The sequence below is a fragment of the Cupressus sempervirens genome, chromosome 10, assembly GCF_028749045.1.
Source record: "Cupressus sempervirens isolate cs-2001-9-10 chromosome 10, ASM2874904v1, whole genome shotgun sequence".
Lineage (NCBI taxonomy): Eukaryota > Viridiplantae > Streptophyta > Pinopsida > Cupressales > Cupressaceae > Cupressus > Cupressus sempervirens.
Window position 1 is genome coordinate 482,938,843 of NC_143127.1, and position 19,500 is coordinate 482,958,342.

General features: G+C 32.8%; 1 protein-coding gene across 1 annotated transcript in view; it reads left to right on the forward strand.

Moving 5' to 3' along the window:
- Positions 1 to 6,017: 6,017 nt before the first annotated feature.
- Positions 6,018 to 19,500, forward strand: part of SWP (RNA polymerase II transcription mediator) — a 119,466-nt gene continuing 105,983 nt past the window's right edge. The window contains exon 1 of the mRNA XM_089807772.1: positions 6,018 to 6,540. Coding sequence (XP_089663898.1) covers positions 6,331 to 6,540 — 210 coding nt within the window. The 5' untranslated portion in view covers positions 6,018 to 6,330. The remainder of the gene's footprint in view (positions 6,541 to 19,500) is intronic.

A 19,500-nucleotide genomic window follows, 5' to 3' on the forward strand; every position in this document is an offset into this window, starting at 1 on the left:
CATTTTTAAGAATTGGACTATTTTGTTATTTGCTTCTACTTATCCACAATAATACAACAATGTGCTAATTTCTATCATTATCCTTTGTTTGTTATTTATATTTTGCTATGGTGAACATCATCAAAGATTATATTTTTTCTTTTTATAAATTGCTTTCTATTGTCTTTTATTTTCAAACCTTTGCTAGAAGTATATTAATAAATTAAAAGCATAGCCTAAACTTCTAATTGCTCACTTAAACAATAGGTGTATATTATATTTTAAAAAAAAGAACTTTAGAAAGATAAGATGCATATTTTTTAATTTTAAAAATTAAATAAATTCTTTGTCTACAAAGAGTTAGCTAAAAAATATTAGTTTTATTTTGTATTATACTTTTTTAAGTATGAAAATAATAATAATAATAATTAATTTTTTTATATTAAAATATATATATATATATATATATATATATATATATATATATATATATATATATATATATATATATATATATATATATATATATATATATATATATATATATATATATATATATATATATTTAAATTTATTTATTTTTTTTTTTTCAATTTAATAATTAAATTATATTTTACTTTTTAATATTTAAAAAATTAAATTTTAAAGTTTTATCATTTTCAGTTTTAATTCTAGAAGCAAGTTTCTAACAAGGAATGTGATTTTTAGAGTTTGCACGATAAAAATGTCCTATTGTAGAGATTTAAATTTGAAATATATCATTCTTGTAATTATGTAAAAATACATTTATAAAATTTGTGATTCTTGAAAAGTTTTGATTTTATTTGTATTTTAATTTTTAAAATATTTTAAATCAAATTTGATTTTTCTTAATTTATGATTTTTGTAATAAATTATAGAATGTGATATAAATGATTGATTAAAAAAATTTATAAAATTGAATTTTGTTCTTAAATATAATTAATATTAACTAGATTTCTATTTTTCTTTAAACATCTACTTATCTACTTATCATTTGAATTTAGAAATATTTTAAAATTATATTAACATTCATAGTGGTTATTTTATATTATTACTTATTAGTTACTCTTTTATTTCATTATATCATTAAATTATTTAATAATATGTTTTAAATTATATGGTATCATATTGATAGATTTCCAACAACTCCATATAAATGTTTTTATAAGAAATGTGATATTTTTAATATTTTCTAAGATTTTTTTGGGTCTAACTTATGAAATTTGAACACTATCTAATTCGTTCAAAAGCATGGCAATATTTATAATTTAAATTTAATTAAATAACATTCATAGTAGCTACTTTATGTTATGCTTAAATGGTGTAGTGATGCTAAATGATTACATCGATGAAGATTGGTACAAATTTGACGAGAGATGAATTAATTCTTAGATTGTCATTAATATCAATTGATTGACTTTGTGTTTTCAATACGTGTTGCCCGGTTATAAATTTGCTTCAATTTTGTAAGCCATGATTAATTTTTGAAACTTGCCTGGTTTTAAGCTTTAAATTGGCCATTTTATTTTTGAATTCTTGTGAGTTTCTAAATCTTCATGTCATTGGCTCGTTCCTAGCTTCGCACAACACTTGAAATTTTTAAAATTTGACTTCTGAGCCTCAAGTTATTGCAGGTTAATGATAGCCTCGAAAAACATGTTTTTCTTAACCTCTCAAAAGGTTAATGATAACGTCTAAAAACGTGTTTTTCTTAACCTCTCAAAAGGTTAATGATAGCATTCAAAAACACGTTTTCATTAACCTCTCAAAAGGTTAATGTAAGCCTCCAAAATTAACTTCTTAAAAGAGGTTAAGATGAGCTCAAGATCTTAACCATTAACCTGCCAAACACAAAAAAAGGTTAAGATATGTTCAAAAAAATTAACCTTTCAGAACGTTAAGAATGAAGCTTATTTTGATGCAAACCATTGTTATAGTCGGCAGCAGCATTGGAGGAAGTTGAAAGTAGAGCAACGAAGTTTATATATCAAGATGATATCAGGCTTGTAGAGGAGCCATTAAATTGTAGGCTTTCGGAATTGAGAGCATACCTGCAAGAGGGCAGAGATGTACTGAGAAAGATTAGAGGAACACACAATGTAGATCCAGAGTTAAATGAGTTGGTGGAGGCCAGTCAAATGGTACAACAAGTTAAGCATCCATTCAGAGACCTATGGAAGCGTAGAAACATGCCTCAAGTTGTCATAACAATCTGCCTTCAAATCTTTCAACGATTCACTGGTATTAACGCTATTATGTCTTATGCACCTCTGCACTTTCAATCATTGGGATTCAAGAGTGATGCTTCGCTCTACTCTGCTATCATTACTGGTGTAGTAAATCTTGTTGGTACTATAATTTCAATATTCTCCGTTGATAGAGTGGGGCGCAAAATGCTTCTTATTGAGGCTGGGGTGCAGATGTTTATTACCTAGGTGATAATTGGAGTTCTGTTGAGAGTAGGCTTCAAACAGAGTGAACATCTTTCCCGTAGCACAGCTATTGTGATAGTGGTTATGGTGTGCACATTTATTTCAGCATTTTCATGGTCATGGGAGCCTCGTGGATGGCTAATTCCCAGTGAAATATTTCCGCTGGAAACTAGATCAGTCGGGCAGAGTCTCACTGTGTGTGCCAACTTTGTCTTCACTTTTGCCATTGCACAGGCATTCTTGTTCACTCTTTGCCATTTAAAATTTGGGATTTTCTTTTTCTTTGCTGGTTGGATTTTAATCATGACTATATTTGTATTCTTTCTCCTTCCTGAGACAAAGAATGCACCAATTGAAGAAATGGCAGAGAAAGTGTGGAAACAACATTGGCTATTGGAGAAATACGTGGAGAAGTAGAAAATTTTCCTTATTGCTGGAATTTCATTCTCCCCTGCCTGTACGAAAGTGGGAGCTTGGAACAAGGAAGGGAGTCCATGGGCAGATTATTAAAAATGGTTATTGTGCGGATGTGTGTTATAGCAATGCATCAGTGTTACTGTATTCACAGTCATTTTCCACGCATGATGCAAGCATAGTCACAGATATGGTAAAGGTTCAAGAAGTTAAGTTTGAATAAGGATGAGCAGGAATTGCAGTAATTGCATGAATCATAAAGTTTGTCAACTTTTATCAAATATTTGTAGACGCATGAATCAAATTATAGACTGGGCACCCAATTGTTTCAATGGAATGTCATGTGATACTCTCTCACAATATTTGATAATTACAAGAGAGATGAGAATTTTGGTACTTGTGTCTGTATAAGGGTTAGCCTTTCAATAGATGTCATCATGGAAGAAAGGCACATTTTCTAGAGATAAGCACAATTGGGAAGATCATAAATATAAAGTCCATATTCAACGCAGTCGTACACACCACATGCTCTTGATCTCTTCATGAGAAAGAGGATATGAGTTCATTAATAAAATATTGTAACTTGAATGAATCATTCAAATATTAAAAGGAGATCAGCAATGATTGATTAGTCAATCTGCCTCTCAAAGGTTTAAGATCCAAGTTTTAGGTCATGCCAGGTTAATTTTATTGAGGTTAATTAACCTCACCCAAATCACATATTTGGGAGGTAGTTACTAACCACAAAAGGGTAGTTATTAACCTCTGTGTCTATATAAGGGCTCTTTTGGGCTTTGTAAAGGGACTTTTTTGGCTTTAGAAGAAGGGAACACTATGCATCAATTTCGATTAGAAGATGATATTTGGAAAGTATGTACAGATTTGTCTTTATAATTAGAAATCCCTCTTAAATTCTTGGTGCAAGAAAGTAAAGGAACGTGCAATTTGAGTTCTCTAATTCTAAATCTAAATTGTTTAGAATGTTGATTCTCTTTGTAGTGGGCATTCTCACGGTATGGTGTAGATGTTTATGAATCTGTGGATCAACATGGTGCTAGTAATAGTTTTCAAGCGTAGATCTTGATTGTTGTTATTAATGGTTTTAATTTAGTAGTTTGGGAAAGCATTGAAGTCATGTGGTGCATTCGTCATCATGAGCTTTCTCCCCTTTCAATTTTAATTTTATATCTATTTGAAAAGCTTCAAAATTATATCATACGAGGGAGCTGCCCCTCTAAACGCAGAGGAAGGCCGCATATCAAGGGCCTATCCAATTGTTGTGAACGGTTTGCCACACACTCCGTTGGGCCAATTCTACTGTGACAAATCTGTTTACCAACAATACGTTACTAGATATTGTGTGAATAAATAATGAGTTTGGTATGTTTCTAAAGTTGTTATTCTAAAGCAAGATAATGTTGTGTGTCATGTGTTACATTTGTGCTTCTAACTTTTGATATGAATAATTCAGTCAATTATGTTTGAGGAAATCAAACTAGGTGCTAAAACAATGGCAAGTGATTTGAATGTTATTTGAATAAAAAAATTCAAAAACATAATTAAAAATTAGAAAAATTAATAAGAACATGTATCTTGTATTTCTTGTATCAACAAAATGTCCAAATTTAATTCAAATTGATATTAGATATTACATGTGTTATTTAGGATTATCTTTAGGCTACTTATGGCAAATTTAATATCATATTTTTTTGGAAATATCTTCTTCATAGTATAAGACACATTATTCCTATCGGCTAATCATTGCACGTACATAAACACTCAATTGCTAGTTTAGTTGAATGCATAGTTAGAAAATTATTATAGAAAGTAAGATAGTCAATAATTAATAAATTGTTTAATTTTAAAAAAAAATATAGCTTGTCTCTTAATTGAAAAATCTAAAGTGCATTTTTAAAAATATTTTTTGTAACTTCATATTTATTTTTTCAACCATTAATGGATGTGACATGTTTACAAAATAAAGTACAAATATAATTATCTTTAAATAATCATATGATAAAATATGTTTAAATAATATAATCTATAAACTAACGGAATACCAAAAGATATAATAATATATATAATAATATATTGCCTACAACAAATACAATATTAGCCTAGCCAAATACAATAACCCAGGGCAAATACAATATTAGCCTAAGTTATAAATTGTATGCTTTTTATTTTATTTTATGTAAGAGGTATTTTATAAAAATTATAATTTATAATAGATAGATTTGTAATGGTACATGAACCTTTTTTAAAGGGAAGTCTATTAATTTATTTCATTTTCTATAGATAATCTTTTGAGTTGATGTTTAGACTTCCACACTTAGGAATTTATAAAATATTGTAAATATTTTAAAGCCTTTTAAATTTAAGATTTTTAAGGAAGTTTAGAGCAAATTAGCTTTTAACAAATTTAAAAATAAATAAATCTATTTATACATTAATAATAATCCTTTTATTATTATTTAAATTAAGTAATCATAAATTAGTTTATTAATTTTTTTAATAAGTGATAATTTTTATTAGTATTTAAAAAGAGTTTACACTTGTATCAAAAGAGGCATTAATGCTACATTTGACTTAGTCTACAATAAGTTGATAACTATCCTACATATCTGATATTATTATTAATCTAATTTTTTGTTTATTAATATATAAGACATTATTATATTATTAAATATTATTATTAAAATTATTAAGAAAAAAATATTCATCAAAATTATTAATATCATATAATTCATCTTTTTATTACTAAGAAACATGTATAATTAATTTTTAAATATCATCAATTAAAAAAATTTCAACGAATCTAAAATTTTGTGAATTATATTGTAGGCAAATTCTTAACAACAAAAATATCTTCACAAGAGCTTAACTACTTTATGATTTTGTTTATATTAAATTTGTTATAATATTTAATGTTTAATAATATTATAATATTTAATTTATTAAATATAAGATTTACATTTACATTTATATCCCTACTTCAACAACTCGTGAAGTGTAGGAGTAAACAAACCCACACAAATTGATCCATCCTAAGAACCAATTACAGTACATTCCATAAAACATTTTTTACCTTATTAAGAGAAAAAAAAAAAAAAAAAAAAGCGTTTCAGGTTAGAAAAGGTATTTGGACTTCTTCTGGGAAACATTTCTCCTGTCCCAGGTCAAAGATCAAAAGAGAGCGGAGAAGTTTTAAAAATCCGAATCGTCAATTCGAAGTTGGGTTTTTGAAGAAAAACTTTGGGTTCGCCGAATTTTAGCGAGGTGAGCCGCTGCGCTGGGAAAAATTAAAATTAAAAGCTGCATCGTCTCTACATCTATCAGTACTTTCGGGTGTTTGAGTGCTCAGCACGCCGCCATACGGGTTTGTAAATGGGAACCAGAAATTTAAGCGTCTAATGACATGGTTTGAAGTCTGCCCGCTATCTTCCTCCTCCTACTCCTGCTTGTAGTATAGAAACGGCGGAAAATGGCAGAATTGGGGCAGCAGACAGTGCAGTTGTCTGAATTAGTGAAGAGAGCATCCGAGGATTCATTCAAAGCGCTCGAGGAACTCATCCAAAAGTTGGCCTCTCAATCTCAATCTGATGCCAACAAAAAAATCAGCCTCCTTAAATATATTAACAAAACGAGGCAACGATTGCTTCGACTTCACGTACTTACCAAGTGGTGCACGCAGGTAACCCTACCACAACATTCGCCTCAATATACTTTGCCCTAGAATGGACTTTGACGTTAAGCTAACCTAAACCTAGTTGTGCCGAAAATTATATTTCACAGTATATGGGGATGAATTTGTGAAGATAATGGGATGATAAAGATACAAAAGTGATGAAAATGTCGATGCATGATCTTTTTAAAATCATTCACTGAGATTGTGAAGATGCAAAATTGATCGAAGAATTGATGTGTAAATTATTACGCAGTTTTATTCAGAACTCTCTACGAATAATTTTTCCAATATATTTCAAGCCCTTTGAATGACATTTGAGTGAACGCAACATAACAGCAGACTTCATGCAAAATTAAGCCCTAAACATAAGAAGCTTTGCTTTGGAGCTTTACTTGAATTTTTTCTTTTTCGTTTTTTTTATTCACATACCAAAACAAATTTAGTGATATCAATTTTTTTTTTTGACTAAAGCAATCAAATCGAATTACATTGCAAACTCTCATTCAATCACTTAAATTCAGTCTCTACGGGCACATACAGGATTCTGCGTTCTTTTAACTTTTTGAATTTAAATTTCCTCCTGTTTTAGCATCTTCTTACTCCTTTTTGTATTTGAAAACACGTGGAATGTAATATCAAGCACATCTTACAAGGAAGCATATTCTTTCATACATTCAATACCAAAGTTCAAAATGGTGGTTGTAAAATTAAACTTCAACCTGTCAATGCACTCAAAACTTAAAAGACCATAACCAATTCAGTCTTCCAGGACCATCAGGGGCTTGTTTGCAGCCTTCAACTTGGCTCCATGATGATGTCCGGGTGAAGTATCATCAACTAATCAAATCAATTCGTAACAGGGAATTGGCATATCAGTTGCATTTACTGGGTTCCTAGAATTGCGAAGAAAAAGGGCTTTTCAGCTTTGCTAAATTTTTCCAAATCCGAAAAGACTCTGTCATACATAACATATTTGGAAGTCATTGGAAGTTGCTTAGGGGTGCTTGTGTGCTATGTGGGTTTCCTTCCTTCATGATTTTTTTGAAAATGTGAGAGAGAAATTTCATTAAGAAATGACTAGTTGAACCTGGTCATGCTGGATGACTTAAATACACATGGCGCAAAGTATCACTAAAGCTTTCAAAAGTCTAACGAGATTTTATTTTTCAGACTTGATATGAACCAATAACAAGTAAGTGTAAAGTTTCTGCAAATTCTGCTTCTTAATCAAACTGATATCAAGCCTTTGAAGTGCTGGAAATGGTCTTGATCGATTTGCAGATGGAATATTAGTCCTTCCTGCTGAGATAATAGTTCTGCAATAATATATAAATTCTGCTACTATTCGTATGAGGCAATGTATGCTAAAGGAGCAGACTATGATTTGTTGTGTGTCCTATATCCACAAACATAACCTACATAAATAAGGCAACCAAGGGGCATGTCTCTAGAAGGGACATGTCCCTCTCTAGGTCGGTTAGAATTGTTCTCTCCAAATCGGCGCCTATTAAGGAATAGATTTAATTAGTGACTAACTAATTTGTTCAAGATTAAACTTAAACAACATTACTCCACTGGAGACGCTGATCATAATTGAAGACTAAACAATTATATTTATAGGCCTTCATTACAAAGGCATTATTTATGCATAATCAGATCTGTATGATCTGTTCCATCAGACTAGTATGATTTCAAAGTTACAGAATTAACACTCCCTCTTAACTTGATAATTATTAAGATAATATCTTATACTTTCTATAATAGTCAACTACTTGTCTATAGTCCGTCTTTCAGTCTAGATAGGAATGTTTCCTATCCTGTCTCTTTTGTCTTCAGTCCAGATAGGAATGTTTCCTATCCTGTCTCTAGTTTTGTTTCTAATTTCGTCTTCAGTCTACGTTGTTTCTAAAAAGAAACAACGTCCTTGTAATTCTTTATAAGGAACACATTTGTTCCTCTGTTGATCAATCAATTATCCGGAAATCCGTTAATCTGCCAACTCTTCTTGAATCTTGTAACATGGTATTAGAGCCATGATAAGGAATTTTTCGAAAAATTTATCTGTGCCCATCTAAGTTTCAGCTAGGGTTTATGAATTTGAAAATCGCATCCATGCAAAACGAAAGTTGTTTTTATCTGCTCATGCTTGCGTCTAGGGTTCTAATCACGATCTTGTTATTATCGTGACTTGTCTTCATTCTTGCCCACACTTGGCATTCTGTTCGTGCCTGCGCTTGGTCTTCATTTCCGCTCGCATCTGGTTTTCAGCTTGTAACTAGTATTTCTGCCCGCGCTTGATATCCTTTTTTCTCTACAAATCAAGACGGGAAGTTGTGTATTTCTTTTTTTGTTTGCCTGCATTTGCAAATCGCGCCATATCCATCTGTAAACTCGCGATTTTTGGAGTTTTTTTTTTTGGCGTTTTTTGTGCAAATTTTTTTTTTTATGACCAACAACCTGTAATCTCGACCATTTGTGGAGTTAAAACTCCAATCTTCAGTGCGGCCTCTGCCTCTAATAGAACTCTGTAACAAAAACGACCATTTTTATCAAGAAATCTGAAGTTTTTTCAAGCTTTTTTCAGCCAGGGCCTTTTTTTTCAAAACCCTAATTTTTGGGGTCGAAAAAATATTTTGTTTGTAAATTCTTGGTGGGTTTTTCGAGAGCTCAACTGGGTTGTCGTCCGTTTTTGCTGGGGGCCTCGATTTTTGTGCTTCAATTTTCAAGCCAGCGGATCCAAAAAAACGACAGTAGATTCCTTCTGGGTTTTTCGAGCTCTCTTCTGGGTCATTCTCTGATTCTTCTGGGTCTTTCGTATTTTTGCCTCGAAGAACGCGCCTTCACAGATTTTCACAGTTTTTCATTGAAAAACGTGCCATGGCATCTCTGACAAATATTCTGCTCGAACATAATTCCAAATTCAATGGTCGCAATTATGGAACCTGGAAGCAGCGCATCATCGCAATCTTCGAATATCGCAACACCGCTCAACTTGTTCTGGGTGTTACACAGCGTCTGAGTTCTCCGGGTCTTGATCAAGATACATGGGATCTGAACAATCGAGAGGCAGTAATGCTTCTCAATATCCGTAGCTGATGACCAACTTTCTCAGATTCCATCCGGCAAGACAGTTGCCGAAATCTGGACACATCTAAAAGGTCTTCATGAGACTTCCGACAAGAGCAGAGCCTTCTTTTTGAAAAACACTCTGTTTTCTATTGTCATGGATGAGCGCACCTCGCTCCAGGCACACCTGAATCGGATTCAGGAAATCCGTGATCAGTTACTTGCCATCGGTCGCAAGATGGAGGAAGAGGATATTGTGGTAATCACTCTTCAGAGTTTACCAAAATCCTATGAGCATTTTATCGAGACTCTCAACATCACATCTACTAGTGTTGATCTAAAGTTCACTGATCTCTGCACCCTGCTGCTTCAGCAAGATCGGTGGAAACAACAGTTTGGTAGCAGCTCTAGTTCCACCTCCACTGAGCAAGCCTTTGCTACAAAATCCTTTCAACAGAACATTGGCAACCATCAGTCTTCTCAGCCTTCCCAGCATCAACCTTCTGCTCAATCCTTGGATGGCTGTATGAAGCAAAATGTACAGTGTAATTACTGTCACAAGTTCGGTCATATGAAATTCGAGTGCCGGAAACGTTTGGCTGCCCAAGCAAGGCAAAATGCTTCCCAGCCAACAACACAAGTTGTCAAGCTTCCTGATCAAGGCGAAGCTGCATTTTTTGCCTTCTGAATTTGTTTCTGTTTTTTTGGGTTTGTTGATTTTCTCCTCAAAAATCATTTCAAGTTGTCTGTAATATGCAAAGTTGCGTGAGATTCTGGGTTTTACCGTTTTTTTCACAAAAACGAAGTTTTGTAATTGCCACTTATTTTGAGTCAGCACTCTTCTGGCAAAGCTTCTTGGTTTCAGCATTCTGTAGATCCAAGGAGGGTCTCAGTTATCACAGAATGTTCCAACATCCGTACGTTGACCATTAAGGGAGGGTATTAAGATAATATTTTATACTTTCTATAATAGTCAACTATTTGTCTATAGTCCGTCTTTTAGTCTAGATAGGAATGTTTCCTATCCTGTCTGTAGTTTTGTTTCTAATTTCGTCTTCAATCTACGTTGTTTCTTCTAGAAACAACATCCTTGTAATTCTTTATAAGGAACAAATTTGTTCCTCTGTTGATCAATCAATTATCCGGAAATCCGTTAATCTGCCAACTCTTCTTGAATCTTGTAACAATAGTCATACTGTCATATTACTATACCTGTGATATGACTTATCACTTATACTAGTGATAACACTATTGCATGGAATGCAACGTACAGGATAAAATTTGGAGAATGATTAAATTCTTCATTTATACAAGTTGTGACTCATAGGTATTGGTAGTCCTATATCCCAACATGATCTTGAGTTAAGATCTACTAGAACACAGGATAAAATCTTGAGAATGATTAAATTCTTCTTTTATCCAAGTTGTGACTTATAGACATAGAAATGTCTACATCACAACATGATCTTGAACTCATCTAGATCTGATAGTAGTTCTCTACTGTTTAACACATTATTTAAAAGATCGTGATCTCTCATAATGTCTTTTATACAAGTGTTCATTATCTCAAAGATCGTTATTTCTTAGAGAATGAATACAAATGGTGAAGCCCATAATAGTTAATAGCCTAGCAAAAATTATTTTATTAATAATTTAAATAATACAAATGTATTATAATTCAACCATACCAAGTCGTTTTTTGAAATGACCTATTTTCACTCAAGAGAGAGGTTTGGTAAGAATATCTGCTGTTTGATCTGCAGTGCAAATGTATTCTAATTTTGCAGTATTCTTCACTACCATATCTCTTACTTAATGGTAAGAAATTTCAATATGCTTGGACTTGTCATGAACAACTTGATTCACAAAAAGCTTGATGGAGCTCTGATTATCACAATGAATAATAGTAGGATTCATGGGTTGACCAAATAATCCCACAAGTAATTTTCTAAGCCAAACTGCTCCTGAGAGGCCATTCTTGTTGCAATGTATTTAGCTTCTGTGGAACTCTGTGCTATTGATACCTGCTTTTTGCATATCCAAGATATCATCGCTGAGCCTAAACTGAAACAACATCCTGAAGTACTTTTCTTATCAGTAACACTTCCAACCTAGTCTAAGTCTATGTACCCATGTAAGTCCAAGTCAACTTTCTCATACTTGAGCCCAAGATTAAGAGTGCCTTGTAAGTATCTCATGATGTGTTTGACTGCAACTAGGCGAATCTCCTTTGGCTCACACATAAATTGACTTAAAGCATTAACAACATAGCAAATATGTCATGTCCCCATTTTGGAGGCAATTTGGTTTAATTAATTTAATTAATTAGGTTGTCCAAAATAATGAATATTTTATGAGGATGACTAATTAATTATTTTAATTAAATAAATAAGTGGTATTAAGTTAATTATTTATAAAGTTATCAAATAAATAAATATGAAAAGGTAACTTTATATTTAATTAATTTAATAAAGTGACTTGAATTATAAAATATTTTATAAAGTCACTAATAGATAAAATAAAATGATGTTCTAGAAGTTTCTGGAGAAAGTGGAGAAAAAGAATAAATAGGCACCCCGGGCTTCATTCTAATCATCCAGATTTGTTGTTGTTGATGTGCATTGTGGAGCCTAGGTTTTCTGTAATAGTCACAACTGGCCATTGAGAACGAAAACTCTCAATTGGTACGCAATTTTGAGGGTGTGAAATATCACTTGAATTATTGCAGCTGGGAGGAAGATACTTCAGTCTTTTCTATTTGTGCTACATTGAGAAAAAATATTTGAGGCCATTGAGAACGAAAACTCTCAATTGGTACACAATTTTGAGGGTGTGAAATATCATTTGAATTATTGCAGCTGGGAGGAAGATACTTCAGTCTTCTATTTGTGCTACATTGAGAAAAAATATTTCAGTTCGAAAAAGCAGTTCGGAAAAAGTAGGCCGAAAAAGCAGTTCGAAAAAGCAGGCTGAAAAAGCAGTTCGGAAAAAGCAGGCCGAAAAAGCAGTTCGAAAAAAGCAGGCCGAAAAAGCAGAACCGAAAAAAGTAGGCCGAAAAAGCAGGTTCGGAAAAGCAATCCAAAAAAAAAAGCAATCCGAAAAAGCAAATTCGAAAAAGCAAAGAAAATTATTACAGCCATCTACAATCAGGGGTGGCAGCTAGAGAGGCACAACTTGGGCACTTGAGGAGGTTATTTTCTGTTCAAGTGTTATTGCAATACATCTATTCTCTAAGGCGACTTCATATGCCAGGTCTGATGTGTATTTTCATAGTTGCCTTTCACTATAGAGTGCTGTTGTAATTGTCATTGTATCAGACCTATCATTCATTAATAGATACATCATTCATTTTTACATTCCTCACAATGGTATCAGCAATCCATGGCTTTAGTTGTATTTAATCGTGCATGTGATTAGCGTACTGCTGTAGGGGGAGTATTGAAGTTAGATATTTAGTATTGCATTAGTTTTCATTGGCAGCTGTAGGTGCATATTACTTTACCAGCAATCAACATATTTTGATATCTTTGTAAATGCCAAGAGTCTTGGCTAACTTAGTATGAATATTGTATTGGATACTCATTCTCAATCAAGGAGATACAATTTCTGGTCATTAATAGTTGTCTTTGAGCATTAATATATCATTTCTTATCAGCCAGTTAGCTTGCATACCAACTGTTCTTCGAGCCTTCAATCAACATTTTAAGGTCGGAATTAAGCAGGATTATTACAGTGGTATCAGAGCTTGCTTGCAAAGTGTTTGACGAAATGTCAAACAGCTGAAGTATAAAGATTTTTGGTGTTTGAAGAAGTTATAACCTATTGGGGTTATTAAAAATATCAAGTCTTGTACTTACTAAGTACATAAGGGACCCAATCATCCGTCTGTAGAGAGTAGAATCTATGGAGGGTGATTTTGTTGCTGCTTCCTTAAGTTTGTGTAGATTAGTCTCCATAGGAGAAGACATAGGTCTGCAGTTCCACATTCCAAATCTCTTCAAGATGTATAGTGTATACTTTCCTTGATTAAGTATGATGCTTTCAGAGTTCTGCCATATGTTCAGCCCTAGGAAGTAATGGAGTCCTAAATCTTTCATTTCAAATTCTCTGATTAGATCTTTCTTGCATTGATCTATAAGATGATCATCACCTGTTATTAGTAAATCATCAACATATAGTATCAAAATTATCATATCATCTTTATCCTTTTTATAATAGAGATCTGGATCAGCTTCATTCTTTGAGAATCCTAAACTGGTGAGATACTTATCAATTCTTTCATACCATGCCTGTGGAGCTTGTTTAAGCCCATAGAGAGCTTTCTTGAGCCCACAGAGGGTTATGCGTTTCAAATCCTTCAGGTTGCTCCAAATATACCTCTTTTGTAAGCTTTCCATTCAAAATGCTGTTTTTACATCCATTTAATGCACTTTCCATCCCTTTGACGCTGCAATAGCTAGGACTACCCTTATAGAGGTTTATTTGGCAACAGGAGCAAAGGTTTTTTCATAATCAATTCCCACTTTCTGAGAGAATCCCTTGGTTACGAATTTGGCTTTATATTTTTCAATGCTACTGTTAGCAACATGCTTGATTTTAAATATCCACTTAGAAGAAACAAGAGATTTTCCATTAGGTCTTGGAACAATTTCCCAAACATCATTCTTAATAATGGATTGGTATTCTTCCGTCATAGCATCCTTCTAAGCTGTATGTTTAATAGCATCTGAAACATTGGTTGGTTTTGATTTAAATAAATCACTCATGTTTGTTGCATAACTAGAAAATCTTTTGGGTCTTTTTCTTTCTCTGAAGGTTCCAGATGGTGCAACGAAGTCTTGTGCTTCCTCTACTGTCTTAATGTACCAAAGTGGTCTTTTCTTTGGATTTTGAGTTTCCTTAAGATTAAGATTTTGAATTTCATCTTCAATTTCTCCCGTTGAAACTCATAGTCAATATATTTTTTAGAACTAGGTAAGGGAGAGGGATCTTCAGAACTTAAGGCTCTTTTGAATGCTAAATCTTCTTCAAATATTACATCCCTACTAAGTTCAATGTTTTTCTAACCAGGTATGAAAATCCTATATGCTTTAGATGCTTCACTTTACTCAACAAAAATACTTTTCCTCCCAGAGGGTTCTAACTTAGTTCTCTTTTCTTTTGGAACATGTATATATATTGGGCACCCAAAATTCCTAAGATGACTTATATTAGGTTTAACCTTAGTAAAAACTTCTTAAGGAGTTTTATCTCTAAGGTAGGAGTGAGGACTTCTGTTTTGAATATAGACAACAGTACAAGAGGCTTCTGCCCAAAGATAATATTCTAAATATTGATCAAATATCATAGCTCTTGCTGCTTCTATAATTGTTCTATTCTTCTTTTCTACTATCTCGTTTTGTTGTGGGTTATAAGGAATAGTATACTCCCTCTTAATTCCGGCTTCTTTACAAAACTCTTTAAACAAATCTGAAGTATATTCCCCTCTATTATCAGTCATAAGAGTTTTAATTTTGTGTCATGATTAGTTTTCAGTTAAAGTTTCGAATTCTTTAAATTTCTTAAGGATTTCTTCCGATTCATAACATTTTAAGAAGTAAATCCAAGTTTTCCTAGAGAAGTCATCTATAAAAAGTATATAGTACTAGAATCCTCTAAGAGAAGGAACGGACATAGGTCCACATAAATCTGAGTGGATTAATTCCAAAACATTATTAGTTTTTCTAGTGCTATCATGAAATGGACTTTTGGTGTTCTTACCCAAAGCGCATCCTTTGCATATGCTTGAATGACTTTATTCAACTTAGGTAAATAAGCTACCATTTTCTCCATAGTCGATAAGGTTTTGAAATTTAGAAGTCTTAACCTTCGGTGCCATATTTCGTTTATATCAGCAACTTCATGGATTAAGGCTTGAATAGGTTGACTAGGTGCTGTATTTAATTCATACAAGAATCCCTTTCTTTGACCAATCAACTTTGATTTCTTGAATGAAGAGTTCTTAGACTAGGTCATTACTTTACCGTCCATGAATGCAACATTATGTCCATCATCTTGAAGTGCTATAACAGAAATTAAATTCCTCTTTATTCCTGGTACGTAGAGTACTCTTTTGAGATGTAGAGAAATATTTGACTTTAGTTTCAAGGTGCAATTCCCAATTCCTTTGACTGAATGAGAGGAATTATCACTGATGGTAACTTCACCATCAACTTCTTTTGATATAGAATCTAGTACTTCTTTGTATCTGGTAATGTGTTCAGATGATCCACTATCAATTACCCATGCTTTGCTTGATACTTCATTTGATAGTGCAGAATACAATACGCGATCCTCAGGATTATAGTTTTCTTGTTTCCTAGTAACGTTTGTACAGTTTACTTGCTGCTTTGTATTCTCGGGGCATTTGGATCTACAGTGTCCAAATTTTTCAAATTTGAAGCATTTTATTTTGGATAAATCTTTCTTAGTTTTGTCGTTTCTTTGATTACCCTTCTTTTTCTTGAAGTGCTTCTTCTTACCTTTATAGGAATTTGTATTGAGAACATGAAGTTCTTCATCTTCAATTTTCAGTCTTCCTCCTTTCTTGAGTTTCCTAGATTTTTCTTGCAGGCAATCTCCTTTAAGTCAATTAAAGCTTGGAAGATTGTCTCTAGCACTTACTCCTTGTAAGAATGTTTCCCCTGAATTTGGTAACCCATCTATGGCCATAAGTGTTAGTTCCTTGTCTTCAATTATGGTCCCTATACCTGCAAGTTTGTCTCTTAGACAAGCTGTAAATTTTCTGCAAATTCTGTTATAAATCAAACTGAAATAATACTTTCTTAATTGCTTCCTGAAGATAATCTTCTATATCAGACTTATATGAAGTGTCTTCAATGGTGTAATCTCAATTCTGGAAATGTTCTTACTCTGCAATAATAAGGTAGAAATGTAGAGAAGCGGACTTTATTTTGTATTGTGTGTTCATTAACTTCATTCTAACCTTATATTAATAATGCACCCGTTCCTAGGTCGGCCCTTATATATAACTTAGTTATTATACTCCAAGATCGGCGTCTCGTAGTTAACATAATTTGTTAGTAAATATACTAACAACAATCATGCAAAGAAACATTAGTAAATGCTCCTAGGAAGGTCGCCGATAAGGTTAACAATCTAAGACATATTAAAGAGGTGAATCCGTATGAGGATATACATGCATTGCATGATCAGTACGATCGGTAAAATCAAGTCAGTATGAGATCGAAGTTATTGAATTAACATTCCCTCTTAACTTGATATTCATACTGAGAGATAACATATCTAACATCATCAATTAAGATGAATAAGCGTGAATTGATACTCTATATCTATTTGAATCTTTTGAGCATGTGGTATCATTGAACACATGATACTATGCCATATTACTATACCTGTGATATGACTTATCACTCACACTTGTGATAACAGTATTGCATGGAATGCAATATATAGGATAAAATTTGGAGAATGATTGAATTCTTCTTTTATCCGAGTTGTGACTCATAGGTAGTGGCAGTCCTATATCACAACATGATCCTGAGTTCAGCTCTATCAGAACACAGGATAAAATCCGGAAAATGATTAAATTCTTCCTTTATCCAAGTTGTGACTCATAGACATAGAAATGTCTACATCACAACATGATCTTGAACTGATCTAGATTTGACAGTAGTTCTCTACTGTTCAACACATTATCAAAGAGATCGTGATCTCTCATAATGTCTTTTATAAAAGTGTTCATTATCTCAGAGATTGTCACCTCTTAAATAATGAATACAAATGGTGAAGCCCATAATAGTCAATAGCCTGACAATAATAATTTAAATTCAAAATTATTAATAATTAAATAATACAAATGTATTACAATTCAACCATACCAAGTCTTTTCTTGAAGTGATCCATCTTTACTTGAGAGAGAGAGGTTTGGTAAGAATATCTGCTGTCTGATTTGCAATGCAGATGTATTCTAATTTTACAATATTCCTATCTATCATATCTCTTACATAATGGTAAGGAATATAAATATGCTTGGACCTGTCATGGAAAACTGGATTCATAGAAAGTTTGATGGAACTCTGATTATTACAATGAATAATAGTAGGATTCATGGGTTGACTAAATAATCCCACAAGTAACTTTCTAAGCCAAACTGCTTCTCGAGAGGCCATTGCTACGGCAATGTATTCAGCTTCTGTTGAACTTTGTGCTATTGATGCCTGCTTTCTGCATGTCCAAGATATCATTGTTGAACCTAAACTGAAACAACATCTTGAAGTGCTTTTCCTTTCAGTAACACTTCTAGCTCAATCTGAATCTGTATACCCATGTAAGTCAAAATCTACTTTCTCATACTTGAGCCCAAGATTAAGAGTGCATTGTAAGTATTTCATGATGTGTTTGACTGCAACTAGGTGAATCTCTTTTGGCTCACACATAAATTGACTTAATGCATTAACAACATTGCAAATATTAGGTCTTGTATTTACGAAATACATAAGAGACCTAATCATTTGTCTGTAAAGTGTAGAATCTATGGAAGGTGATTCTGCCGCTGCTTCCTTAAGTTTATGTAGATTAGTCTCTATTGGAGAAGACATAGGCCTGGAGTTCCACATTCCAAATCTCTTCAAAATTTCTAATGTATACTTTCCTTGATTAAGTATGATGTTGTCAGGATTCTGCCATACTTCCAGTCTTAGGAAGTAATGGAGTCCTAAATCTTTCATTTCAAATTCTCTGATTAGATCTTTCTTGCATGGATCTATAAGATGATGATCATCTGTTATTAGTAAATTATCAACATATAGTATCAATATTATCATATCATCTTTATCCTTTTTATAAGAGAGACTAAACTGATGCGATACTTATCAATTCTTTCATACCAGGCCCTTGGAGCTTGTTTAAACCCATAGAGAGCTTTCTTGAGTCTGCAAACAAAAACTTTAGGGTTATGAGTTTCAAATTCTTCAGGTTGCTCCAAATATACCTCTTCTATAATTTTTCCATTCATAAATGTTGTTTTTACATCCATCTGATGTTACTTTCCATCCCTTCGATCCTACAATAGCCAAGATTGCTCTTACAGATTTGTGTTTGGCAACAGGAGCAAAGGTTTCTTCATAATCAATTCCCTCTTTCTGAGAGAATCCCTTAGCTACGAATTTGACTTTATATTTTTCAATGCTACTGTCAGCAGCATGCTTGATTTTAAATATCCACTTAGAAGAAACAATGGATTTTCCTTTAGGTCTTGGAACAATTTACCAAACATATTTCTTAATAATGGATTGGTATTCTTCTGTCATAGCATCCTTCCAAGCTATATGTTTAATAGCATCCGAAACATTGGTTGGTTTTGATGTAGATAAATCATTCATGTTTGTTGCATAACTAGAAAATCTTTTGGGACTTTTGCTTTCTTTGAAGGTTCCAGATGGTGCAACAAAGTCTTGTGCTTCCTCTACTGTCTTAATGGCCCAAAGTGGTCTTTTCTTTGGATTTTGAGTTTCCTCAAGATTAAGATTTTGAATTTCATCTTCAATTTCTCCCTCTGAAACTCATATTCAGTATTTTCTTCAGAACTAGGTAACAGAGAGGGATCTTTAGAACTTACGGCTCTTTTGAATGCTTAATCTTCTTCAAATATTACATCCCTACTAAGTTTTTTCTCACTAGGTATGAAAATCCTATATGGTTTAGATGTTTCACTACACCTGACAAAAATACCTTTACTCCTGGATGGTTCTAACTTAGTTCTCTTTTCTTTTGGAACATGTATATATAATGGGCACCAAAAAATCCTAAAATGACTTATATTAAGTTTAACTCAAGTAAAGACTTCTATAGGAGTTTTATCTCTAATGTAGGACAGAG